Source organism: Gadus chalcogrammus, chromosome 22, assembly GCF_026213295.1.
Source record: "Gadus chalcogrammus isolate NIFS_2021 chromosome 22, NIFS_Gcha_1.0, whole genome shotgun sequence".
In the NCBI taxonomy this organism is placed as follows: Eukaryota; Metazoa; Chordata; class Actinopteri; order Gadiformes; family Gadidae; genus Gadus; species Gadus chalcogrammus.
Window position 1 is genome coordinate 11,603,724 of NC_079433.1, and position 27,804 is coordinate 11,631,527.

General features: G+C 49.9%; 1 protein-coding gene across 1 annotated transcript; it reads right to left on the reverse strand.

Annotated features, from left to right (window-relative positions):
• Window positions 1-279: 279 nt before the first annotated feature.
• Window positions 280-27,549, reverse strand: trim71 (tripartite motif containing 71, E3 ubiquitin protein ligase). The gene is given in 8 exon segments (XM_056583109.1): window positions 280-2,889; window positions 3,697-3,837; window positions 4,190-4,687; window positions 5,329-5,571; window positions 8,747-8,881; window positions 14,691-14,858; window positions 25,826-26,151; window positions 26,154-27,549. Coding segments are annotated over 8 exon segments (2,526 nt in total). The 5' UTR covers window positions 26,596-27,549; the 3' UTR covers window positions 280-2,316.
• Between the last annotated feature and the right edge of the window lie 255 nt (window positions 27,550-27,804).

Below are 27,804 nucleotides of genomic sequence, written 5' to 3' on the forward strand. Positions count from 1 at the left end.
GGGGGGGGGGGGGGGGGGGGGGGGGGGGGGGGGGGGGGGGGGGGGGGGGGGGGGGGGGGGGGGGGGGGGGGGGGGGGGGGGGGGGGGGGGGGGTGGGGGGGGGGGGGGGGGGGGGGGGGGGGGGGGGGGGGGGGGGGGGGGGGGGGGGGGGGGGGGGGGGGGGGGGGGGGGGGGGGGGGGGGGGGGGGGGGGGGGGGGGGGGGGGGGGGGGGGGGGGGGGGGGGGGGGGGGGGGGGGGGGGGGGGGGGGGGGGGGGGGGGGGGGGTGGGGGGGGGGGGGGGGAAATCAAGGGTGGGGGATTCTTTGGTGTCAAGAGACAGGGCTCTCTTTTCAGGCGTCTCCTGTCGACCCAGGAGAGAGAACAACAAGAGGTGGGTTGGGACTCCTGTTCCTCAGGCAATCTGTGTCTTAGACGATGGGATGCTGGTGGAACGACTATGTGCATCCGTCCGAACCCCAGACCCAGATCCCAGGGGTTCAGTCCCCGGGGTCGACCACGCCGTACTGTTGGGCCCCCCTAACGGGCCGCAGGTATCCTGCTTAAAAAAGACCACGACGATTTCCAACCTTTTTTGTTTGGAAGATGCCAAAACTTTTTTTGGGGGGACTTCTACCTTTGGTCGGATTTCGAATTGCTGTTCTGCAGACCTCCATCTTTAGGTGGTCTATCTTTCGGTGGACTGCAGTTAGACAATAATTGGGAGGGCTGTGGTCCCGCCACTCTCCAACGATTTGATTAAAAACAATTTGAGCGGCGACCAATCCCGCGATCTAAATTCATAGGAATTGTTTCGAATGGCCGTTCTTTCTTCTCAATATCAGGAATTGTCCTCATGGTGGCCAATGAGACCTTCTTTCCGATATCGTGTTGATAGCGCTCACCTCTACGGCTGAGGGGGCTGCTTATTCATGATTAGACCATTCACTTGAGCTCACACTGCGCTCTGGAAGCATCTTCTTTTAGAAATCCTTTGGTGGGTCCTCGGTTACCGAGAGAGGACAAAGCTCTCTTTGCATAAGGACCTCTGTGTCTCCCTGGGGGCATTAGGTTCACTGATGGCCGATTGGTATTTGTTTTACATTAAACAATTGTGATATAAAACTATTGGCTTATGTCAAGGGGAGGGTTTTAAAAATGTTTTCATACTTATATATATATAAGTATATTCATTATTTATTTTACAATATAATCCTTAATGGGCCTTATCTGAATCCGGTATGATCGATGAGCCAACAAGGCCAGCAGGAGAGTCTGACGGATAAATGATAATCAAACAACAATGACCTGAGCTCCATTTTGATTCCCACAGAGATTGGCATTTTGCTCCAAACGCATTTACCTGGGGCGGCTATGACACAACACATCTTCCACAGAGTCAAAATAAGTCGCTCCTGGAAGATTTTGGAGAAGATCGCCTCCCAAAAAACCAAACAAAACAAACGAGGACTTGTGAAATGACACCAGTGAACCCCAAGGTTCTTGGGCCGCTCAATTTTCTCACTGTGCGGCCTGTACAGTGGTCCGAGAACGGTCTCGGGGGGGGAACTTTCAATAGGTCCTACTCGACCCACTCTGTTCCTAACTGCACAGCAATAAATCCATGAATCCTGTGCAAATACCAACCGAAGAGTCAATTCTTTGTGTCTCTCTTAAATAAAAAGTATTGAGGTAGACATTTTTTTTGTGTTTTTTTTTTTTCTTCTTCTTTTCTTTCTTTCTTCTTAGTAAACCTTCACGGACTACACCTCTGCTCAGTGACTGTGGGTACATTCATAACGAGCAACATGAGGTAGGTGTGGAGCAGAGGGTAAAAAAAAAAAAAACGAAACAAAAAAAGGTTTTAAGAAAAGAATCATAACAATTTGAGGTTCCCTGAGATGGCTACTTGAGCGGAGCTTAAAAAGTGAACAGAGCCGAACGCCGAGATGAGCATAGAAGGAGGAAATAAAAACCTTTCTTTGCCAAACGGTCATTGATTTTCGCGGAGGTCCCCCGTTTTCATCACACATACCACAGATTATTTTCGATTTTTTGACAATATTGGCAAACTACAGCGGGGACACAAAAACATTTTGATTTCCCTTCAACTCTCTCTGCTTCTGCTGCTTCTTCCCTGCTCTGATCTCTCTCTTTAAGCTCTCCTCCGGATTGCGTTGGTTGATATGTCTTCCTCCTCCGTGTCCTGCACCCACTGCTCTGCTCACAGAACCAACAGACAGCGAGACCGTGATCAGACAGAGAGGGGGACAGACGGACAGAGAGAGAGCGATAGAGAAAGAGAGAGAGAGAGAGAGAGAGAGAGAGACAAATCTGTCCTAGAACTTGAGGATGCGGTTGTTCCCAAAGTCCACCACCACGATGACGCCGTCGGGCGTCACGGCGATGCCAGACGGCCGGTCCATCTGCCCGAAGCTGTTCCCCTGCGTGCCGAACTTGCACAGGAAGTTCCCGTTGGGCTCGAACACCTGCACGCGGTGGTTGCGCGAGTCCGCCACGATGATGCGGTTCTCCTGGTCCACCGCCACGCCCTGCGGCCGCAGGAACTGCCCGTTGCCCGTGCCCTCCGACCCCAGGAAGCGGGCCGACTGGCAGTCGGGCCGGATGACCAGCAGCCGGTGGTTGTTGAAGTCGGTCACCACCAGGTGGTCCTCGTGGTTGAAGGCCACGCCGCGCGGAGAGTCAAAGTGCTTCCAGAGCGCGCCCTCGAAGCCGTACTTGTTGAGGAAGGAGCCGTCGGCGGCGAACAGCTGCACGCGGTGGTTGCGTGTGTCCGACACCAGGATCTTGCCCTCCGAGTTGACGGCCACGTCCCAGGGGTAGTTGAACTGCCCGTTTTTGGTACCCTTCTCGCCGAACTTCAGCACGAACTGGCCCTCGAAAGTAAACACCTGCACACACAGACACACACACACACACACACACATACACAGTCAGTGGTCCAGAATGCCAGTGTAGCAGTAGCTATGCGGCCATACTGCTGGTCGGCCATACATTTCTGCAGAGTGGTCCTAGCTGTTGAAGCCTTGATGTCAGAGCCTCTTAGGGGAAGGAGAAGACAATACCATTCACCAAAAGTCTTGTAGTAGAATGGGCTTTGGTCCATTCTTATCTATAGAGTGCATATTTACATACAGCACACACACACACACACACACACACACACACACACACACACACACACACACACACACACACACACACACACACACACACACACACACACACACACACACACTAAGGATTCTGTTTGTTGAAGGTGGAGGATGAACCAAAATGAAAAGCAGTGTCAACACACACTAGACTGTCCGTTTAACCAGTTGCTAACGAGGGAAGCGTTGGCTTAAATCAACACAAATACAGGTCATGGTGGCGTTGTTGAATGTGTACTTTGGTGAGGTGTTTTGTTCAAGTCATCTTTATTGATGACGCAAACAAACCAAACAGTATTTGGACCAAATATGTACCTATCATTTTACATTTTTATCTTAATATTTGATTCAAGGTTAAAATACGGTCTCACGCCCTGTGTCTAACCCTGGAAGGGACCTCAAATAGGCAAGAAGCCCACACCCTTTAACATATGACCCCAGAAAAAGTCTTTGCACTTCCCGACTAATCCATTCATGGTCCTTCCGGACCAAACCTCCTCTAAGAGCTCCAGTTAGGTCTGACCGAGGCCGGCACTGTCCGCCCACCTGCACGCGGTGGTTGTCCTTGTCAGCCACGATGATGCGTCGCTGGCTGTCACACGCGACCCCGGCCGGCCGGTCGAACTGCCCGGGCCGGGAGCCCAGGGTGCCGAACTTGTGGTGGAAGGCCCCGCAGGGCTTGAATATCTGGAGAAAGGGACAGGAAGCAACGATGTTGTGGAACACGCAAAATTGCTGCAGAGAAACAGTGGCACAGAAGTGCAAGTTACGACTTACGACTTACTACTTAAACGTGGAACTTTAAAACTATTGGATTGGTGCTTAATGAAATACACATATAAAAAATATTTTACAGATAATACCTTTTACAAATATATTTTACAAATAAATTAAAAACAAGATATCTGCAAGATGTATACAAATGACCAATAGCGAAGAAATCAGAAAAAAAATCGAGGAGAGCTAGGCATTAGCGACTAGCGACCCGAGCGCCAACGTTCCCACCCCCCCGTCGCCGAAGGGCCCCCCGGGGCCGTACCTGCACGCGGTTGTTGCTGCGGTCCGCCACCACCACGTAGCCCTCCTTGTCCACGCTGATGCCCCACGGCCGGCACAGCTCCCCGTCGCTCTCCCCCTCGCAGCCGAACGCCGCCACCTGGGAGCCCAGCGCGCCGTAGCTCCGGCCCGACTTCACCGCCACCTTGAAGGGGCTGCCCAGGATGTGCTGGTTGCACACCAGCACCGACACCAGGTGCTCCCCCTCGCTCTTGGGCAGGTAGCTGACCGTGTACGAGCCGCTCTGGTGGTCCGTGATCTCCACCGCCGAAAGGTTGCCCTCGGCGACCGACACCACCACGGCCGAGACCGCGTCGCCGCCCGACAGCCGAGGCTCACCGTCGTGGTCGTAGCCCACCACGGTGAAGGAGGCCGGCTTGCCGCGCAGGGCCGTCTTCAGGCCCTCGCCGTGGGCCTTGGTGACGGGGGCGAAGGCCGCGCTGCTGATCAGCCCCAGGGACTGGATGGCCAGGTACAGGGCCTGGGGGCGGGGAGGGGAGCGTTAAGCACACAGGCCGCTGCGGCTCGGCGGCGTCGCTAGGATAGCCTAGCTGCTGATCGCCGCCTTGTACATGCTGAACTCCATGTTGTACACACAGGAAGACACGGAAGACTTGTTGCCTCTTAGATTCATACAGCCTGAAGAAAATTATAGGATAAAGGTCGTATGCATTTCTTAGGCTTAGGGGATATCATGGCTACCATGCATCGTCACTATGGCCCCATGAACTATGAACCGTACTTCTGCCTAGTACGGCGACATTTAATTAACTAGGTGAAGACTCAGTGAGATTTTAACCTGCTTTCAAGAAGGACCTCGCTAATAGGCAGCAAAGTACAACATACGACAAAGTTAACAACAAATAACAGACAGGAACCATGTACACCCCCATAACCTCTTACAGTCCTCTGAATAAGTGGGTTCATTAAACACTCGATCTCCATATCCTTCAGGGCTTGCGCAGCTCCAGCCGTGTGGGCCCTCTGGCTCAATACCAGAGGACCCAGCACATGGGACCGACCACCATCCCCCAGCTCATCGCAGTGACTACAGGGGCTGCATCACGGTCCACCCCCCCGCTCCACGGCCCAGTCGTAACGCGGACCACAGGGGGGCCTCACCTGGTCGGGCGGGGTGAACATGAAGCGGTCGTCCTCCTGGGGCTGCAGCATGCCGCGCAGGGCCTTGAGCTCGTGGATCTGGGTGAGCATGCGGTCGCGGGCCAGCAGCACGTCCAGGTGGCGGCCGTCCTCCAGCACCTGGCTGACGGCGGCGATGGTGCCGTCCAGCTTGGTCAGGCTCAGGTGCAGCCTCTCCACCTGCAGGTAGAGCGACTTGGCCTTCACCTGCCGGATCTTCTCCACCTGCGGCAGGGAACGCAGGGGGAGCGGAGACGTGGGTGAGGAAGGGAGTCGATGACATAGAAGGTATGGTAGTTATGGCACTAGAGGAGAGTGCATGCAACTAATGGGGGAAACAAATGGAAGTAAATAATGGATCATAACGAGGGAATGCACGTATTTAAGCTTCGTGGTTATTTGAATGAACAAAAAACGGCTGTTGTGTACCCTCCAGCTACTGTATAACCCTTCTAAACAGACAGAATTTTACAATTACAATTAGGGCATTTAGCAGACGCTTTTATCCAAAGAGACGGTTAATATCGGTTAATACACACATTGACACACCGACGGCAGATTCAACCATGCAAGGCGACAGCCAGCTCGTCAGGAGCAGTTAGGGTTAATATACTACTACTTATATATACTATAAGTGTCTTGCTCAGGGACAAATCAACACTCAGCTAGGAGGAGCTGGGGACCGAACCTTTCGGTTACAAGGCAACTGCTCTACCTCCTGGGCTAAGCCGACCCACAGTGTGTGACACGCGTACACTGCTTCCAAAATGGCGACCGCCTTGTGATGTGACCTGGCAATGCACAAGCCCTACACAGGAGCAATGCCAGTGAATGCACGGCCAGCCATTTCCCATGTGGCTATTTGTATTCTCCTGTTAGTACAGTTTTGTTCCAATCATGTTAAGAAGCAATGCGGGTGCCAACTGCTATAAGAGCATCAACAAACTAACAGTGAGGAGTGCAATGTTACCAAAGAGTTAATGTTACCAAAAGATTGATTGGCTACATTGTGATTCATACAATGTGATAACCAGTAACAACTATTGCTAGTAATCATTCTCCATAGGCCAAGAAATTAATGACTTAGTAATGTAGTAATAATAGTAAGCACAGAGATAAATGGTAACTGGGGGGATCAAGATCAAGACACCTTTCGGTAAGATATCCCCTAAACTAAATACTACTTCCACCCTATCATTATGCGCAGCAGTTGGTGAGGAGATTCACTGTGTGTGTGTGTGTGTGTGTGTGTGTGTGTGTGTGTGTGTGTGTGTGTGTGTGTGGGTGTGTGTGTGTGTGTGTGTGTGTGTGTGTGTGTGTGTGTGCTGTCTAGCAAGGGTGTATAATAGCTTGGGGGGGGGGGGGGGGGGCCTCTGAATCTATATGACCACTTTTGATGCCGTGGGGGGGGTGGTTTAGGCCCCCCGAGGGAAACAAAGGCTGCGGCAGAAAAAAAGAGGGTGCCCCTTTGTGCAACTTAAGAGCGGGAGCCACACTGTAACCGCTTTTATGATGGCCCAAGACAAAGGGGGCAGAAACAGCCTTTCCCCGTCTCTGGGGGACAAAGACAAGCTTGGGTTCACCGGTTGGAACACAAACACGCATGAAGAGCGTTCCCGGGCAGATGCACGGCACAAAGGAACCAAAACTAGATGAAGCCTAACCATGTGTTTATGTAGCTATGTATGCATGCATGTATGTTTGTATGTGTGTATACAGTGTGCGTGTGTCTGTGTGTGTGTACCATGTGTATGTGTGTCTGTGTGTGTATACAGTGTTCATGCGTGTGTGGGTGTGTGTGTGTGTGTTAGTATACAGTGTGTGAGTTCATACAGTGTGCGTGCATGTGTTTCATAGCGCCAGCCTGTAATGACTCCGAAAGGCAGAGTAAAGACTTTAGAATGAAGTGTGTGAACCCTGGCCCTATACAGTGCATTAAAACCAGGAGGTTTTCACTTACCCATGTTCTGTGTGACACTTTGACCTCACATCTCTTATTGCAGGGGCACCCCCCCACACACACACACACACACCACACACACACACACACATCTGAGGGAGAAAGACGTAGGGCCATTTTTTCCTTTACAACGTTACTGGACCCCTCTGGCGGAAGGGTGGAAGGGAAGGATTTCCATTTAATGGAAGACTGGCAAGTATTAGGTTCAATTAACAGCCTCCCCTCAATCTGCCATCCGCTGGCAGTACAAAGCCCCCGTCCAGAACACACAGACACACGCCATACAGCCAACACACCAACGCCATACATTACAGTAATGGAGTGCACGTCAAGAGGGGGTTGGGGGAGAGAGAGGAAAGATTAAGGAAAACAGAAAGAAAGAGGAAGTGAAAGAATGAGAGAGAGAGAGAGAGAGAGAGAGAGAGAGAGAGAGAGAGAGAGAGAGAGAATTATTGAAGTGGTTTTAAGGGTTTCAAAAACATTACTTTCCCAAGAAACCTTAAACCTTGGGGTTCAAGGAAGGGGAAGGGGGGGGGGGGGGGGCGTCTGATAGCCTACACACTCCATTACATCTTTACTGCGTTGCCGCCTGGCAGTTGTCGCCCATTGGCCCCGCGTGGATTACACCCGGTTCGGTACACTTCACGGTTTAACTGCGGCCCCTAAACCATGGCTGTGCTTTGGTATAGTATTCCTGCGCCCCCCTCATTTAAGGCAACAACGCCTTCAGCGGAAACACTACTTCTCATAAATGTGACATGGAAGAAGGAAAAAAGAAATCTTAAGAGGATTTTAATAATTGCTTTCTTCCCATTAAGCAGATGCTTGAGTCCAAAGCGAGGTGCAGTGAGGTACTTAAGTTACAGCACATAATGAGCAGGAAGGGGGTTAGGTTTCCGTACAGGTAATCTTTGTACTTTAGACATTAGGGGGTTCGAACACACAACCTTTCGGCAAAACCACAAGGATATCCTGCCATTTGTTGAAGGACGTTGTTGTGGGTTTGTGTTGTGTGGTGTGTGAGGTGCGTGGTGTGTGTGCTAGTGTATGTGTGAAATATATTGGTGCTAGTACAAAATTAACGATGTTTGGACTTTATCTGCTTGTCAATGCGTTGAATGTATTTTACATCAGTCTAAGCCAGCGAAGGACAAGAAAAAACAACAATGTACGTCGGATTCAATTCAAATGCAAAGGCAGGAAAAACAATGCAAAGGCAGAACCTAATGACGCGTGTAAATGTACGTAAATGTATCCTTTGTAAAACGGGGGGGAAATCACAAACCACGATGCATCAACTAATACCAGAACTATTCTTCTGCTGTGGGACCTCAGTTGTGTTTTATGTATGCGTTACTTCATTTAACGCAACCCTCTCCCTTTAAAAATGAACATCACATCTCAAGGGACTTAAAAGATAAATAACAGTGGAGGGCTCACCTTCCAGAGCAGCTCGCTCTCCCTCTCCTCCAGCGCCTTGCGGTGACGGAGGACGATGGCCTTCACTTCCGTGTGCACCACCTTAGCCTTGATCTCCACCTGCTCCGCCATGGCCTGGGCCTTCTCCATGCTCAGCTGTGGGAGGGACCGGGTGGGGGTGGGGTTGGAGGGGGGGGGGGGGACATTGGGTCAGTGTTCCAGAGGTGCCCTGAAGGTGGAGGGATAAAGAGCGAGTGTGGCAGGGAATACAGCTCTGTAGTCGCTCAGACCACGTTATAATTCATTTGTTTACTAGAATTAATTAATAAATGTTCAAAAGTAAACGAAACAAGCATAATTTTTTATGTATACACGCACAATATGAAAGGAGATATAACGACGGCCGATATCCCTGTCAATGGCGTTGTTTTGCTGTCTTTGCGCTAGATTCAGTTGTTTCGTTCTAAATGAATCATTGTAATCATTCCAGGAAGGAGTTGGCGGGGTTAGCATCTGCTTTCCCTTAACTGCCTCCTTTGAGCTAGCAGTAGCCAAGCTCTAACTCAAATCTACAGAGGAGGCGAACAGAAAGGAAATGCTAACCCAGCAAACTCCCCTTCTGGAAGATTCAGTGATTCATTTGGACTCGTGTGAATCATGGCAAGACAGGTAAACCGCAATTTACAGGCGGATCCTTTTATAAAGTATGCATATTAAAAAAATATGTTTGTTTGGTTTCAATGCCTCCGTGTTAACTTTTTTTGCCAAACTTTTTGCCAAATGTATGAATAAATACTAATAAATGGATTAATTTTGAAGCGTTTTGAGTGACTACAGAACTGAATACAATCTGGGTAAGAAAGGCAAAAAACAAGTAAAGATAACTCGGCATAAGATTTTTCACCAACATGTGAATGTGAATCCTAATCCCCCAATTAAACAGGGTTTACATATCTTATTTTATTTATTTATTATAAAAAGGAGACAAATTTATGACATAAGTGCGCTATGCGTGCGAGTTAGCAGCAATGACTTCCCATCCTGTCAATGCAGGGAACAGACAGGACGCAGGATATGAGAGAGCGAGGGTCAGTGGACACGACGCGGGGCAAAGCTCCCCACGGCCAATGAAAGGCCGCCGTCAGGGCCCCGCCCATAAGCAGCAACCTATCACTTTCTCACGTGGTGGGAGCGAGCGGTGGAGGAGGTGTGTGTGAGGGGAGGGGCTGGAGGAGTGTGTGTGTGTGTGTGTGTGTGTGTGTGTGTGTGTGTGTGTGTGTGTGTGTGTGTGTGTGGAGGAGGAGGAGCTGCAGAGGTCAGGAATAGCGAGTGGTTACATGCTGGGACAGCACGGCTCTGCTTCCTAATGAGGCGGGGCTTGCGCTGGCCCATCGGCTGCCACTCAAACATACTGGCTGGAGGCGGCAGGAAGACCTGCCGACGGCCCTTTAGGGGGAAAACGACTTCCCTTCCGTCGGCCAAGGGATATTTGGCTGATCCATAGGCTAGACATCGGGCTGATGAACTGATTATAACATGTGATGTAGTGTGAATGCGTCAGGCTGTGAATAGGCGTGCAAAAGGTTTTTCCTTCAGGTTGAGAATTTTTTCAGTTTTGTGTTGTTGGATATTATTTATGGTTTCTCTCACGGTCTTATGCTGAATGGATAAGCTAAGAGTACCACGGCTCGCTAGGTTAACTGTCCCCCTCCAAAGGATTAGAAATGAGAGCGTCGTCTTAATTAAAAAGATCCATCAAAAAAGATCAGGAAAGAACTGGCCTCCTGTCAGCCAACCCAAAGCTTCCGCCTCACGCAGAGCCACAAAGCACGCCGCTCCTGAGGTCTAGGTTGCAACCCCCGCAGTGGGGGGAAGGCCCGTTTTTGTTGCGCTCTTTGTCCTCCCCTTCTGCCCTATTGCTCTCTCTTTTGCCTTTTCTCGGGGTAGGGGGGGGGTGTTGGCGATGGCCACACGGGGGGGGGGAGCTGGACCTCACAGGGACAAGCAGGGAGTTGGATAAGGCTTCCTTTGTGACACAAGCCACAGAGGGCAAAGGTCAACTAAAACCTCTGAGGTCATAATCTACGACCCGGGCCCTAAGACGCGCCCCACCCCTTGGCAGAAACAATGCCTAGCGCGGGGGTGGGGGGGCCTTTTCTCCCTGGCCTGGCTATTCGAGACAGGCAGTTAAAGGGTCAGCTAATTCAGGCCCTCAGAAGAAGGTAGCGCATTCAGAGAGGAAGGGGAGGGAGGGAGGGCTGTAAAAAGGGTGGCATTAGGAGAGATCTTTTTCTAAGCCCTTTCTCATAATGTTTTTTTTTTTTATATGTACAATCAATCTCTCTTGGTCATGCGAGTGTCTTTTTCTTCCCTCTCCCTTGTTTCAGCTCTCTCCCTCTCTCCCTCTCTCTCTCCCTCCCTCCCTCCCTCCCTCTCTCTCTCTCCACCTCTCTCTCTACCTCTCTCTCTCTCTCTCTCCCCTAGCCTGGACATTCTCATGTAGCGCCACGGCTCGGACAAAGAACAGAAAACTGACCAATGGGGTGCCCTGACCAGCCAGCAGGTCAGTGGGTCAGAGGTCGGGGGAGATAATGGATGTGGAGAGGGCGGAAATTTCCGACCGCAGGGGAACGGTGCGTGCGTGTGTGTTTACATATACCCTAGCGTCGGTGTTTACTCCTAGGTTACCTGGAACGTAGTAGAACACCAAATGCACACAAACCCAAAAATTGGTTTGAAAATGTGTGTGAATGAGAACTAGTTTAAAGATTGCAGTGTTTCCCTTTCATGCTCCCAGCAATGGTGCAGCGGCGATGCTGGTTTTCTAAAATATTCAAAGAAAAATGCAAAATGATGTCGGAGCCCAAAATAATATTGTTTATAATTTATTATTTATAATAAATATATCTAAGGTGCCCCTTATTGCACCAAAATAATGTTCTGCTATAGAACAATATATAACGGCAACAATAATGGCACCAACTACTTGTTCGTGCACAATAGTGCGCTTGCATACTATTTCTTGTCGAGTTATATGTTGTACACCATTTGAATGCACTCAGAGCCCTGCTGGAAGCAGTGATCCCACTAAAACCTCTCAGTGTCCACGCACACATCACCGCCGTGCACCCACATGTAAACAAAGTAACACACACCCAAACAGGCACACACCTCAGCGCTGCTGCTCAAGAAATAGAATCACAGAGGAAACACTGCTAAATGACGCCAACATGCCTTCGATTGTGTCACAAGTGTTCAAGTGTGCGAGAAAGAGGGACCGAAAGGTCAAGCAGGCTCGTCACGTGATGACCATGAGTGCGCTGGGCCAGCGCGGCGGGTTTCATCGCTGCGGGTCACAGCATTGCTCCGCCTCCTTTGTCGTGTTGCATAACCTGATTGGTCACCCGGAACGACATTCCAGGAATGGTTTGTCTGAGTGCCGCTGACAAAAAGGGCGGCCCACCTCATCAGAAACAGACGTACTGGGGGTTTTCTGAGGCCACCTCGGTAATCGCAGCCAGGGCAGAGAGAGAGAGAGAGAGAGAGAGAGAGCGAAAAAGAGAGAGAGTGTCACACTCGGGAGGGACTCTCTTACACTATGACCTTAACTAGGAGCCTTGCAATATGCATGCACACATGACTCTCTCAAACCAAGCCCTGCAGGTGAAACCTGAACAGCCGGTCTGTGCCAGATTCAATATGCAACTAAATGTTTTCTTCGTTGGTGCGTTTTTGGGTTTTTTATTGTTTGAGGGTGGCTGCTGCTGCTGCTGTTCTGCCAGGTTTTGTGTAGGCTGGTAAAATAGTTAAATGTCACTGGAACTGACCTGATTAACTATAAAGGTCAACTAGAGTGACTAAATAGAGAAAATAAATTAAAATAAATAGAAGAGCCAATCCTGGCACAAGCTGATCTCGAAGCGATGGCGTTTGAGTAGCTCTGGCCTTATACGTGGGGCAGGAGTAGGGAGGAGGTCAATACAAGGCAGGGAGATGACCAGGAATCATGTGGCTCTGTTTGTGCGCTCTCTCTCACTCTCTCTCTCTCCCTCTCTCTCGTATCTCCTGCTGCTCCTTTACATGCCTATCAGTGTGGAAGGCCACAGCTGGAGTTCAGGGGAGGGGGTGGGAGGAGGAGGAGGAGTGCAATGCAATCTGCAATCTGCAATCAGGCCATGAAGAGAGAGGCTAGTGTTTGTGTGGAGTGTTTCCCGCTAATGTGTTCTCCTTGTTTCAAAGGGAGTGCCAGGAGGGAGGGAGTGGGGGGGGGATGCAGACTGTTGGCGGGGGATGTTTCCTTCTCTGGAATCCCTTTAAATACCTCACTGCCCCCTCCCCACATACCCCACTCCCAGCTTCCCCTCCTCCACCCCTTTGACCTACAGTCCCAGTCCCACCCCCTCGGACCCTCGGACCTCACCCCATGCGACCCCTCCCCAGCATCAGGCCTGACCAGCTGGACCACCTCTTAACCCCTGGCTTTCTCCCGGCTCTGGTCCCTCTCAAACATCAACAACTTGATTGGTAGCCCGCTAGCCCACCCCTAGCCCGCAGCTACCCCAGCATCTATAGCGCTTCTCAAAGGTACAGCTGCCCGTTTTAACATACGCCGCCAGCGGCGTTCGTCCAATGAGATCGAGACGTTTGAGGGGTCTAATAGTGGCTCCATACAAGAATGACCTGTAGATCATCCTATACGTCAAGGCCTCTTAATTGATAAATACCAATATTTGCGTGTGCATGTGCACGCACGAGTGTGTCCGTGTGATTGAAAACAAACCCGCCCATTTTTTATCCGAGTCGCTGCAGTGTGTTGGACTAGGGAACATATAAAATCGAATTTCCCCAGCTCAAATCAACACCTAACGTCATTATAGCGGCATCGTTTTAAACGGGGACCTCTGGGTCACATGCTGTTGGTCCAGGGCTGTGGTGGTGGTGGTGGTCCGGCACCTCCTAAGACCACAATGAAACGCTGCCCCATCTGGCACGGGGCATCTTTTAACAGCTCCGATCGGAGCGCTGACATCTGCTCATAAAGCCAGCCCTCTAAAGTCCTTCCCCAGCCGCTCTGCACTCTGCGCCGGGCCTCCCTTTGTGTGGGCGGGTCAATACATCTGCACAGTGTCAATGTATTGATCCCGGAGCGGGAGAATACATCAGACGGATTGAGATGCAAATTGGCACGCAATTACCAAAAGTGACCTGGAGCTTGTCGAATGCGTCGAGGGTTTCAGCGGCATGTGTCGTTTGTTTCTGTGAATGAAGATTTGAGGGTTACCACCCGATTGTTGTGCTTTTGTTGTGCTTTTGTTGCGTTTTGCTTTCGTGCGTAGTGAATTTGTCGATGCAGAAATGTGATTTCTGTTGCTTTATAAATCAGCCCTGGAAATTGCAAAGCAACAACATTTACACTGACGGCTAATTTCCTCTAAATTTTAAAAACACACTAACACACACACACACACACACACACACACACACGCATACAAATGACCATGTGGCCTTGCGTCACAAATCTCCATGACTAATATTGATGTCCCAATTGAGGGACGGGGGTGCCCTCCATGTCCTCCGCACTGTCGCTAATTAAATTCGGAACTGGATCAATACACACCCTTATCAGTTTCATCACAGCCGATAGATGTATCAGAGCACACGTCGAAATGTCAAACCACATCCGATCGGAGATATTGTGTTTACATTTCCGAGCCACCCAGCTTGAGAGTGTGAGGTCAGTCCGCACAATTAAATGGATATTAATCAAAATCCCTTTTCAATTAATGGTGAAAGATCCCAAGTAATGTATTGAAATTAAAATCATATTCTTCCCATCGCTACCGCTAAGGACATGGCACAGAGCCAAGTGACATGGCGGCCCGGTGGTCCAATGAAATCGATGACATGTTAATCGCAATGAATAATCACAACACTGATTCAAAGGGGGGGGGGGGGGGGGTCTCACCTGCACGGCGTGTCGGCCCTGCTGGGCGTCGGCCAGCAGCTGGGTGGTGACGGCCCGGGAGTCCTGCACGGCGTCCTGCAGGTACACCAAGCTGTGGCCCATGTGGCGCCCCGCACTGCACTCCCTGCAGACGGGCACCGAGCAGCTCTCACAGAAGAACAGGAACACCTGCACACAGAGAGAGAAAGAGAGAGAAAGAGAAAGAGAAAGAGAGAGAGAGAGAGAGAGAGAGAGAGAGAGAGAGAGAGAGAGAGAGAGAGAGATTCTTTTTAACCCATGTAATTACAGAAGAGTGATCGGCCTGGATTTTTTTTTTTCCTCCTCTTTGATTTGATGCGGTCAGGGAGGCAGGGATTCAGTGAACTTCACGCATGTCTTGTGCGTGTTTGACGCGACCCGAATCGGTGCAAAGCCATCCCTCTGATAGGGCGAGAGGACTCCCAGCTGGGTGTCACGGCCGTCGATTGGATGAACATCATCGGGTCCCCCACCAACGGTCAACATGTGATGAGCCGAATCAATGCACGCATTGTAATGATTAATGGCACATATACATATACACAAACAACAAGCGGCCCATACATATACATGGTTGACAGGGGGGGGGGGGGGGGGGGGGAGTCTGAAGTGTCCCGGCACCCCCAGAGAGAGGCTGCATCCTCCAAGAAAGGAGCAAGGAATTAGAGATCACTTGCTGGATCAATCGCTCCAGATGGGCGTTTGATTAATGCATTAATCAAACGCATTACTTTTGGGTCAGGCAAACAAACTCTATCTTTAAGAGAACATTGATTAAAAATAAATCAAGTAACTCAAAAGTATCTGTGGATAAAGTTAACGTATATCCACAAACATAGCCCTTCCATAAAACCCATGAAAGAATGCTGATTGGCTCTAATGAGGAGCTAATTAAATATGCGCTGACCATCATATACCCCAGAGAGACACGGGATCAATGGCTTCCATAGCAGGAGATCCGAATGGAGGGGGCGGGGCTTACAATCAATCCATCAATAATGGCTGATTCCCCAGTGGGAGTAGGAGAACAATCTAAATAGGACACACCAACACACACACAAAAAGAAACTCCTCCTTTCTGACAGCCACTCCTCCCCCCCCACCATCTCTTGGATCCCTTTTCTCCATATTTCTCTTGCCTTCCCTCTTTCTATTGAATCTCGCCTATTAATGTCATCCCAACTCACAGCTCCTCAGCTCCCCCCCCTTCTCCGGAGACCCCCCTCCCCAAAAGCTTACAAATGCTCCCCAAATACCGAGGGGAAGGGACAAAACAAAAGGCTGGAATGCAGCGGGGGGGGGGGCTTGGTTGGGGGGGGATGATGGATGGATAGGTGTGAAGCATAGTGTCATGGCAGAGAACGTGTGTGTGTGTGTGTGTGTGTGTGTGTGTGTGTGTGTGTGTGTGTGTGTGTGTGTGGTTGTGTGTGTGTTGTGTGTGTGTGTGTGTGTGTGTGTGTGTGTGTGTGTGTGTGTGATTTTATGATGACATTTGCATTAAATTGATCGATCCCCCACTATTGAGTCCCAACACATTAAATAATGTCTGTAGTGCCTACAAAACCCCACCAAGCTAAATCCAGCTGTGGTTATACGTAGGCCGTACAGATATACAGAACACCTCCACTGGGAGGGAGCAGAACTGCCTATAAACTCTTGACCCGACACTGCGTGCGTAGTACACACACACACACACACACACACACACACACACACACACACACACACACACACACACACACACACACACACACACACACACACACACACACACACACACACACACACACACACACACACACAGGGTCAAGGATTGCATAACACGCTGGCCTCAGCCGATCCATATTATTGATTAACCAAACGGATACAGGTTGCTGCACTAAAGAGAGCCAGTCTCCTCTCTCCCATTCTACTCTGGCCTCGGTATTCTCCATCTCCGCCTCTCACCTCCGCTTCAGTAGCTTTGCTTCGCTGCACTTGAGTAAACATGCTCAGGGAATAATAGACCCCAGACAATGTTCTCAACATCTAAGAAAGAAAGAATGAACAAACTACACAATAAAAGGATGGGGAAAGAGAGAAAGCCTAGACTATATATAAGAGAGAGAGAGCGAGGGGAGCGAGGGGGAGCCTCAGAATTACGTGAGTCTACTTCAGAGGCCCTGGACCCAATTCGCAGTCCTTTTTTTTTTTTCAAAAAAAACTGACAGACACATATTAAACATGCGTGTCGTCGGCATGGAGGTGCAGAGCCGGCCTGGCGGCAGCCGGATCAGCTCAGGAGCCCGCTGGGGAAGTGAGTCATTGTAAATCCTTCGTGTGGATGGATGGATGGATGGATGGATGGATGGATGTTCACCCCTTGTCTCAGTCAAATCCAAATAGCTGCATGGACAAGGCAGACCGGTGTGTTCACAACACCAACACAGGTATAAAACCAAATAATACATAGGTTAATTTGTTCAAATATACAAATACATAACTATAAGGTTCTGACGTTGGACCTAAAACAGTGAAACACATGCAACATTGACTACGCAATACTGTAAGGTCCAGTGGGCTGGGCTTAGCAACGCAACCGTAGCTTAGCCTAGCGCTAGCAGGCAGTAGTAGGCTTGGCGGCCGAGCCCCCTCCACGGCCCCTCCCCCGCTCTTTCCTATAGGTGCTGGGAACTGGGGTAGAGGGCACGGGCCTGACCAGCCAGTCACATCCAGCGTTGGAGCATTCGCTGGCGGCGTGCACACTACACACCCACTTTTGCGGGTGGGGCTGGGAGGAGGTAGGGCTGGGGGGCACGTGGTGGGCCCGTGGTGGGCCCGTAACATCACACTGCAGTGCCAGGAAGCAGCGGCTGTGAAAGGAGCACTTCTCTGCCTTGAAAACAAGCCAAGGGAGGTGGGGGGGGGGGGTTGACCGGGGGGGGGTAGACCCTCCCCTTTCGCCCCGTCGTTGTCAGTCGCTCTCGTTTGTGAACACAACGAACCGTGACATATTGTTGGGACAAGGTTGTGGTTGGACTGAAGCGAGCTCGCCTTGAGTCAAGAGGCAGAGCAGCAGCATGCATGGCTCACCGGAGTCCTCCCAGAGCACCTCGCTGAAGGTCTCGGGCAGACACACACATGCTTTCTCTATAAGAGTCGGGGGGGGGGGGGGGGGGGGGGAAGAGATGAGAGAGGAGAGGAGAAGGAGAGAGAGAGAGAGGAGATGAGGAGGAGGAGAGAGAGAGGAGAGGAGAGAGAGAGAGAGAGGAGAGAGATGAGAGAGAGATGAGAGACGAAGAGAGAGAGAGAGAGGAGAGGAGGAGAGAGAGAGAGAGTATGACTAAGAGGAAGAGTAGCAGAGAGATAGAGAGAGAGAGAGAGAGATGGCTGCACGCAAACACAGGCTGGCGCGCACACACATTCCAAGGAGCCGACGTCAGTGAATTGGACAGCCGCTGCCGAACACTTCCAAAGTCTTCAAAAACTAAAAGACTTTATTCAATTACGGTGAATAAAAATATCTATCTATTCTAAAAAAAAGGAATAATAAAAAGGATGAGCCTTCTTTCTTTTTCATATATTTTAAAAGGACAAGAGAGAGTGGTTACAAATAAAGTAAAGATAAAAGATAATAAAGGACCTTGGGACCGTGGTACAAATGCCTTTCCTGGAATCGCAGAAATCCAGAAATTTCGTAACTTAAAGTTATCGTTTGGGGTTGAGGGCAGCTAAAGGAAAGCTTTGCTTCGCCAACAGCAAATCCTTTCCCAAACTCAGACCACAGATCACATCCTTCCAACGTGTTGGCAAGGAGAATATGATCACAGGATCAGGGATCAACAACCAAACCATTACCCAACTCACAGAGCACCGATGTAGCTGATTTAACGATTGGCCACATAATTGCACATGAACAAACTTTCACTCAAAGCACATCAAAAAAAAATTAACCAAGGGAGGACGAAAAAAACAAAAACTTTATAGTAGGTACACACCCACACACACACACACACACACACACACACACACACCTGCTCCATAGCGTGCATGCCATTTCACCTCTCAACTCTCCTTTCCTTCCTTTCCCTTCTCTCACATCATAAACTTGTGTTGACACCACACACACACACACACACACACACACACACACATATATACATACATACATACCGGTACACACACACACACACACACACACAAGACACGCCTGCTGGTGTTTTGAAACCCTGCCAGATACTACATACTGTATAGGGGGGCGGTGGTCACAGCCAGGCCCTCTGATTGGCTGACCCGCTCACACCGAGAACGAAAACAAACCACAGTCAGCTGGCCTCCTCCTTAGCTAGTGAGCGTGAGCGTGTGTGAGCGTGAGCGTGTGTGTGTGTGGCAACTGAGGCGGAGAGAGAGCGGGGGAAAGAGAGAGCGAGAATGGGGAGCAGACAGAAGAGTAACATGAGAAAGAGAGGGAATAATATGTCATGGGAGAGAGCGACAGGAGAGAGCGACAGGAGAGAGCGAGAGGGAGAGGGAGAGAGAGAGAGAGGAAAGACAGAGAGAGAGAGAGGCAGGGGACTGAAACAAAGAGGAGAGAGAAGCCAGGAGCTCTACAAGGGAAAATGGAGCAGGCAGATGTATGTCTTATGTACACAGTTGCATTGCCCAAGGCAATCTGAGTGTACCACACCGTGTGACACACACACACACACACACACACACACACACACACACACACACACACACACACACACACACACACACCACACACACACACACACACCACACACACACACACACACACACACACACACACACACACACACACACACACACACACGTTAACCAACACCCTAGGAAAATACTTACTCGAAATCCAAAACAGTACTTTTACACGACGGTCGGAACGCACAAGCGTGACGACCCAGAGACGAATTCCACAGCCTAATTAATCAACAGTAATTACATCTGATAAAGGGCCTACTAAACAAACTGTATCATGTGCACAATAGAGTTTTCACAATGGACAATGTCGTGTGTTGTCTAATGCAAACATGACAAAGGACTTCCTCTCAGTCCTTAGCATACAGAGCCCAGAGGCTTCAGATAGGGCATCAAAGCTAGGACACACACACACACACACACACACACACACACACACACACCACACACACACACACACACACACACACACACACACACACACACACACACACACACACACACACACACACAGGAAATAAAGGAGCTGTTCTCTAATTATTGGGCACATGTTGTGCATTAAAACTGTGGAAGTCCAACTTCACATAATCTCTGCAGCCTGCTCGTGACAAACACCCACACGCACGCACGCACGCACAAACACACACACACTAAGTGCCCACAGATGGACGACGGACGTGTTCGTCCCAGGAAACAGAAACGCTGGCACCGCGCGTCTGTGTGTAGGAGATAGCGTCTACGGTTACAGCTTCTGAGAAACGAGAGAATGCTCCCGAGGAGAGCGCTGGCTGTCCCGGCCTCAGCCTCACTCTGCTCCTCACCTCGCCGTCGTTTAACTAGCCCCAGCTCCCAGCCCCGTCCCCGAGCCCACGCCTCTCACCTCTGACCCCTCCCCATAAAACCGACTCCCCTGGGGAGGTGTGTGTGTGTGCCTGTGCGCGTGTGTGGGGCAATCTCCATGGCGATAGCAGCTTGCCCTGAAAAGGAAGGGGGGTGTTGGGGGGGGGCTGGGGGGGAGGTGCGCTCCGCTTTGCCAGATTATCATATCATTAGAATCAGCCCCCTCCCTGTGGCAGGACAGAGCTGTGGAAGTGTTTGTATGCATGAGGGGGTGACATCACGACGTGTGGGGGCCACCGTTTGATGTAATCCAATTTTCCGTTTCCAGCGCATAAGCAGTGAGGGGGCCGCCCGGGGCCGGCCAGCGCACTCCGAACACAGGGACAGCTGGCACGGAGAGGCTTTGAGCGCCAATAGGCCAGCATATTTACTTATGTGTGTAAATAGACCACCACCAACTAATCTGAATGTTAATGCTACACCCCGGCCGTCTGCCCAGCCACCGCGACGGCGGCGGCTCGACCGTTCGACCGTTTCGACCGACCGACCGACCGGCCGGCCGGCCGAGGGAGACCAAACTGAAAAAAGCTTTTCGGGGTAATGTCGCGGGCGGCTTCCAAACAAGGGTCTTTAGGATGTTTTGTTAGGGATTAATTGCGTTTACAGGCGTGCTTCCGCTTTGTCAGTGCGGAGCGGTGGAACAGAATAGCACTGGCTCTGTGTGAATGAACACCCTGGATTAGACCCCTGGCGAATCAAAACAAAAGGCGCCAGCCATTGAAGCCGTTGGGTCTACATCACAACACAAGACAACCGTAATGACTCATTAGTCTGTGGAACTGAATGGGGAATGTTTAAAGAACTGCAAACACTGTGGGTATTCATAAGTATTCTTACCAGTTAACAATGATTACATTTTTACAAATGTACTGCTAGTAATAAGAATTATCCCCTAGTAAGTGGCCTAGTTTGATTCAAACACATATATTGTGTGCATATTGGAGCCTTTGAATCAAAGCCAAGCAACACACTAGTCCAGTGATACAAAGCAATTGGACTGCATTTCCATTATGAACTAAACTAAAAGCCCAACACACAATTGTATTTTTCCACAGCGAGAAGAACACAACAATGGCAGATCATAGGAAGACCTTGGAATGGTTACGCAACAATGCAGAGGAAAAGGTTCCTTGACTCGTGGAAAATGCAGCTCTTTTATGACGGCAAAGTCCCTTTAAATGGCCAACAGGGATGTATGGGTCCAATAGTATAGCGCACACGTAGGGGGTTGGGAGAGTGGTACTCGAGAGGTAGAGCTACACAGGGAATGTTGTTTTAAACCTAACCTGTTCTGAGGAAGAGTAGGTACATACAGTATGTGTACATTAAAGTTTTTTGTTTTTTTGCGACACTGAAAGTAGGGGGTTAGGTTCGATTTCTTCCGAATAACCTAGTGATATCTCAGTGATAAATTTAAAAATGTATACGTCAAGGGTGCAAGACATTAGAACGCTCCACGTCTCTTTTTTTGGATATCCAAATATTTGATTGGAAAACCTCACAAATAAGTCAAAGCTTAAGTGGATGTAATCGGGCCAGTCCTTTAACAACCTATGGGGCCAGAATGTTGCATTTAATTAAATGGGCAATCTTATAGAAGTGAGGTGGTCAGCTAAAGCCAGACTAAGCCCTGAAAGCGTTGCTACAGGTCTGGGTGGCTCAGATAATGCGACTCTCTTGGTTTCAGAGGACATAACTTGATAGTTAAGCTGCCACAACTGAAATGCTCTTCATCATATCCTTCTTCAAATCGATTAAGAGATGGTAACAGCGATTCATCTATGATTGTGGCATTCTATGCCACAAATGTGTAAACATATAGACGAGGATTTTATGAGAGTAATACACATTCATCGTTTGTCTTGGAAACCTCGATCTTAAAAAATGCTTACTACTACTACTCTTAAAAAATGCATACTACTCAAAGTAGTATGTAAAGTCGTACACGAGCACAGAAAAGTATACATACACATCCCAAAAACACAGACACCTGACTTGCCCTATTCTAACCAACGAGAATTTGAATTTGGTGTTCATCAAACTAGTTCTGAATGAGCCTTTGTGAAAACGCTTTTTATTAGTTTTCAGGCTCCGCCGAGTAGGTGTCATAAATGGTGCCCCATTCAGATAGAGTTTCCAATGGGTCTCCTAGCAACCACACCTAAAAAAAAAGTCCCATAAAGTCATGGGACATGGGAAGCACAGGGCCGCAAAGTAGACCGAGACAAATCACAAATGTCGCCTGGTATAGGGGAGGGGAAAACACCCCCATTGCTTAGTTTAAAAAAACATTAATAACGAGTTGAACAGCCACGCTGGAGTGATGTCGCTCTGATGGAGTCTCTGTCGAGACGCACTGTGTAACAGCACACACACCTTCCCCACTCCCCGCGACACACCTCATTCACAGACCTGGGTTGAATTATCGTCAATTAATCTAACATTTTACCGATCACTCAATTAATCATTTCATGACTAACACATCAGGATTAATGTTAAATGGCAGTTACAAGTTCCCAGAACTCAGTGAAGTCTCTTTGTAGAACGATTGGCCCCGAGTAAAAAACGATCAGCTTTGATGAAGCAGAGAAGAATAAAAGCAGACAAAAGCAACAAAATGTCTCAAAAAAATTGGTTCAGAGTTAAAAATTTAAATAATTCAAATTATAAATCTGTTAAGTTCTTGCCCATTGACTTACCAGTACTTTAATATCTGACTGTTCAATGATGTTACGAAACTACTAAGATGAAAGAATCAGGCCTCATCCGGTTGTTGTGATTTTTGATTGTCAACACAATAGAGGAAGGGCCAAACGTGTTAACGAATGGTTCGCAGACCCATACTCCAAGCGGATATTCCTGCACGATATCACAAGAATCAAGCAAAACAACCACCCAGGTATTCTACCAATTACTGCCTTGTGTGAAGAAGACCGCATAATAGGGCCAATCACAAAGCTTTCCCCAAATCGTGGGACGGGTGTTAGAAGGAAGGAAGAGACACATTTATTCGAGAACAACTTGGGACTTATTTAAGGGTTTTGGAACGTGGGGCCAAAGTGAGTCACCGTTTCAGAGCGGATCGATTCGAGCTTGTGTATCCCTTTCTTTAGACAACAACTGCCTCCTGCCCCTGACTCACAGGTAGCAGAGACGCAGGGGCTTATCCTGTGTCATTCCCCTCCCCGGGGGTCAGGTCTGCATGACTTGAGTGAATGAGTGAGTGGGCTGAGGCATTACTGAGAAACAGAGCCCTTACTGGAAAAGTGAACCCACCTATTTACTGGCAATGGGCTGCAGAGGGAAGAGAGGGGGAAGGGTGGCTAAATCACCTCCACACAAAATCGAGACCCTAGTATGACCCATTTTTCTATTTTTTTTTCTTCACACACACACACACACACACACACACACACACACACACACACACACACACACACACACACACACACACACACACACACACACACACACACACACACACACACACACACACACACACACACACACTTTGGAATAGCTTTGGGAGGTGGGAACCTCTAAAGAGATCTGCCACATGCTAGACTTGGACCAATCTTTTGGACCATATGTGGATCATTTCAATGTTAATGATGAGGTGTTGAATCCCTCAGCCTCTAGTGGCACTTCCTGGAGAGTCGGATTAAGAACCAGGCCCTACCCGCCAGCCTTCCTGTTTTGAAAGGCCTTTTTAAGTCATTCTGGAAGGGCTGTATGGCTTTTGCTGGCTGGAAATGTCGAAACCCTGGTTCCGCCAACCACACGTGATAGGTCAGAAACTAGAAGACTAGAAGTCATTAGTTCTTTATGTAACCCTCAAACCCTCAAATCAGGCGCAAGTTGAGCGTTGTTTCTAGCGTGTCAGCCTTTTTCGGAATGCTGAATGAAATGACACAAACGTTTCATTCACAATTTGGCTAGAACACTGAAAAGGAAAATAAAAAAACAAGCTTGTTTTACTTGGTTAACAAGTGAAGGGGCTTCCTTATTCATAGGACATAAAAAACAAAAACAACGTTAAGTATCAGCATGGAGGATAATTACTTCCTATCCTCTTTTTGTGATGGGGTTGAGGTTAATTTCATTAAAAAGGGCCACTACATTATTGATCAGCGATGATCTCAGGGATTAAAGGGTAAAAACAAAGCTGACCGTTGCTTCCTTCGCTCTCTCTAACAGTGAGCTAATGCAGGCGGCGTACCATAAAGAGAATATCAACTGTCATCAGATCAATAGATAGTGCAATATCTTCTCCTTCGCTGACTAAGCCATTATTGTGTTACAAGAAACGGAATAAAAAGAAGCCAGCATTCGCTGCGAGAGGTTTACTGTTTTATTCAACAAGGCTCAACCTTCTCCTTTTACGACTGTACCACCCTGATGGTTAGGGGAGTAGTACATTGCAGCCTAAAGCCAGAAAAAAAGCTCCAGTTCTTGGTGTGTTTTGCTGCTCTGGTGGGTGGCTCTGTGACCTGCAATTTCTCCCCGGCTGCCTGTTGTTACGAGAGTTTTATAATATCTCCATGAGAAGGACGTCCAACAATTAGAGAAACATGTGTGCATGTCCGGCAGGGGTCTCTTTATTGCCCCAGTGTATGGTGTGGTACAGATTAGCCAGAAACGTACACGTGTGTGTGTGTGTGTGTGTGTGTGTGTGTGTGTGTGTGTGTGTGTGTGTGTGTGTGTGTGTGTGTGTGTGTGTGTGTGTGTGTGTGTGTGTGTGTGTGTGTGTGTGTGTGTGTAAATCCAGCTCAACACACATGCCTGGTGGTCTTCGGGGAACAAGGTGAAGAGCCACTAATCTCCCTTTGAACTTTAGTCCATATGGCCTGGTGTTTCTCTTGTTACACACACACAGACACACACATAATGCCATTACGCTACAAAGACCAGTAGGGCACGCACGTTATGCCATTACAGTGACGAATGTGATTCCCAGGCCGCTTGCAGTAGTTTGTGTGGCCGGTGATTGAGAGAGGGGTGGGCTCGGACCAACCTCCGACTGCCCAACCTGTTCAAGAAAGTACCGGCCGTTTCTAAATATCGATCCATTGGTTTTATCTCAGTCTAGACACGGACCATTCGTTTATAGTCATTGTCATTTGGCTATGAGACATAATCCATGGAAATAACACTAATTTCCCCTCCATCCCATTTAACCTTCCTCTACGCGTCCCAAAGCAGGTATAAAACAGCAGTCTTTAACACCACACGACATATTCTCCATAGCTCTTAGGATCTGATTTGTGTGCGCGCGTTGTGTGTGTGTGTGTGTGTGTGTGTGTGTGTGTGTGTGGTGTGTGTGTGTGTGTGGGGGGGGGGGGAATTCTCTCCCATCCACCCATGAAGTTCCACTATCCTATCACCACAGTGTCCTCACATTCCCAGTAAGGAAGACCAGGCAACATCTCCAGTTCCTGGGGGCGAAGGGGGACCTTCCCGGCCGGCGATTCCCGGAGCAGTGATGCGTGTTCCTGGTGTTGCGTGCGGTGGGATATCACCTCCTTTGTCGTGGTGCTGCAGAAGCTAATGCGGTCCTGGAAAGGGCGAGAGCAGGGCGAAGTTGTTCTTGGCAGGGATTGGGGCCAGGGACACCGTGCCCCCGGGCTGCCCGCCGTGTTGTTGCCGTTGGTGAGGGCGTTGGCGCGGCCGCCCAGGTGGAAGCTCTCGCTCAGGTGCTCGATGAAGTGGTCCTTGGTGAGGCGCACCCGCTGGTGGGCCCGCACGCAGTTGTCGCACAGGTACTCCTGGCAGTCCAGGCAGTGGGAGCTGGCGGGGTTCTCCTCGTCGCAGGAGCTGCACTGGGGCTCCACGAGGAGCTGGTGAGAAGCGCGGACCCGTGCTGGTGGTGGAAGCCCGCGGCAGCCGCGCCCCCCCCCCGCCCAGCAGGCACCACGGTGGATGGCGTTCTCTGTTTTGGTGCTGGTCCCTCGGCGCTCACCACCACGTCCAACAGGTTGCTGAAGAGGAAGTTGGTGGAGGGGAGGGAGTCCAACCCGGCCTCCGAGATGGACACCTTCTGGTCGCAGGTGGGGCACCGGAGCTTGAGGGGGTCTCCCGGGCTACGCTGGCCCTCGAGGCACTGCCTGCAGAAGGCATGGAGGCAGGGCAGAACGTGGAGCCTCCTGGAGGTCTGACTGGAGGAGGTCGATGTGTGGGAGGAGGAGGAGGAGGTCGAGGAGTTGGACGAGATCGGCGCCGAGGAGCCGCAGAGCTCTTTGCAGAGCGGACACGTCTGCAGGTCAGTGTCGGGGAACGAAGCCATCTGCATCGCCACTATGAACAGCTTCGATTCAAAACGTGAATTAGTCCAGGAATCTAATTTGGGGGTGTGTTATGATGTTTGTGTTTGAGGTAGATTTATGAGGTATACATGAAGTCGGATCACCCTTGCTTATCGACTTGTAAAAATTCTTACAGTAAATAACACTGAACAGATGCAAAAAAAAAATGAGGTAGCAACTTTGAAATCGATAAGGTTGAGATCAACTTATCAGGAGACACATTGATCTACAACTAACAAGACAATTCATCCCCATAATAAGGCAGCTTAAAGAAAGGCATCGTTGTAATTTCTGAATAATCATAAACACGCACTTTAGCGCCTAGACGGGTAAAACGTTCGCTGTCGTCTTGGAGGCTGGTTTCATGAAATAAATCTGTAATTGTAGTGACAGAGATATAGCGTCTAAGTATGAGGTGCGTCTCTCCTCCCCCACTGAGTCAACATGACTGCGGAGCCCCGTTGATAAAACGGGCGCACCAAGTAGCCTGCGAGGAAAATGTCCAACGTATACCCGTCCGCTTCTCAGAGTCCGTGTTGTCGTCTCCCCTCTAGTCCACCATCGGGGCCCGTTCCTCGGCGTCAGGCGCAGCCAGCGACCGGTGGTAGTAGCAGCAGCACTAGCCTCGGACCAGAAGACTCTAAATTATTCATGAAAGCGTTGGCACACAAGCGACACGGTCCATCGCGTGGACGCAAACCCGAGAGATCCAGGAGCCCCTGGACGTTTGAACGGAACGATCGCTGGACTCCGTAGCACGCAACACCTTTCCAACGATGTTGCACGCAATTTGCAAGTTTACCCCAGCTCCGGCTGGGAGGGAGCCCACTTCCTATTAACCTCTCCCTGGCTATGCATGCGCGGAGGAATGCAAAGGGCTTTTCCACGCGCCTCTCTGGAGGCTCCCGAGTGGGCTACGAGCCACTCAGTCCTGCGATCGTGCAAGACACTGTCCCTCTTAATTCTGGAAACCGGGTCTACAAAACGACCAGTTCAGTATGGCGGTGCCCTCTCTTCCTTCTCCCCCCAGTTTTCAGCGATATAAACAAAACATGGAGAGTGCGCTCTACGCGCTGGTACCCCGTCTCGTGGGCGCGTATTGATAAGGTTGCTCCTCAACGCTGTACAACGGATAGTAAAATGGACACACAATTTCCGCCCTGAGCAGGGGGAGGGTGGGAGGTAGGAGGAGGGGC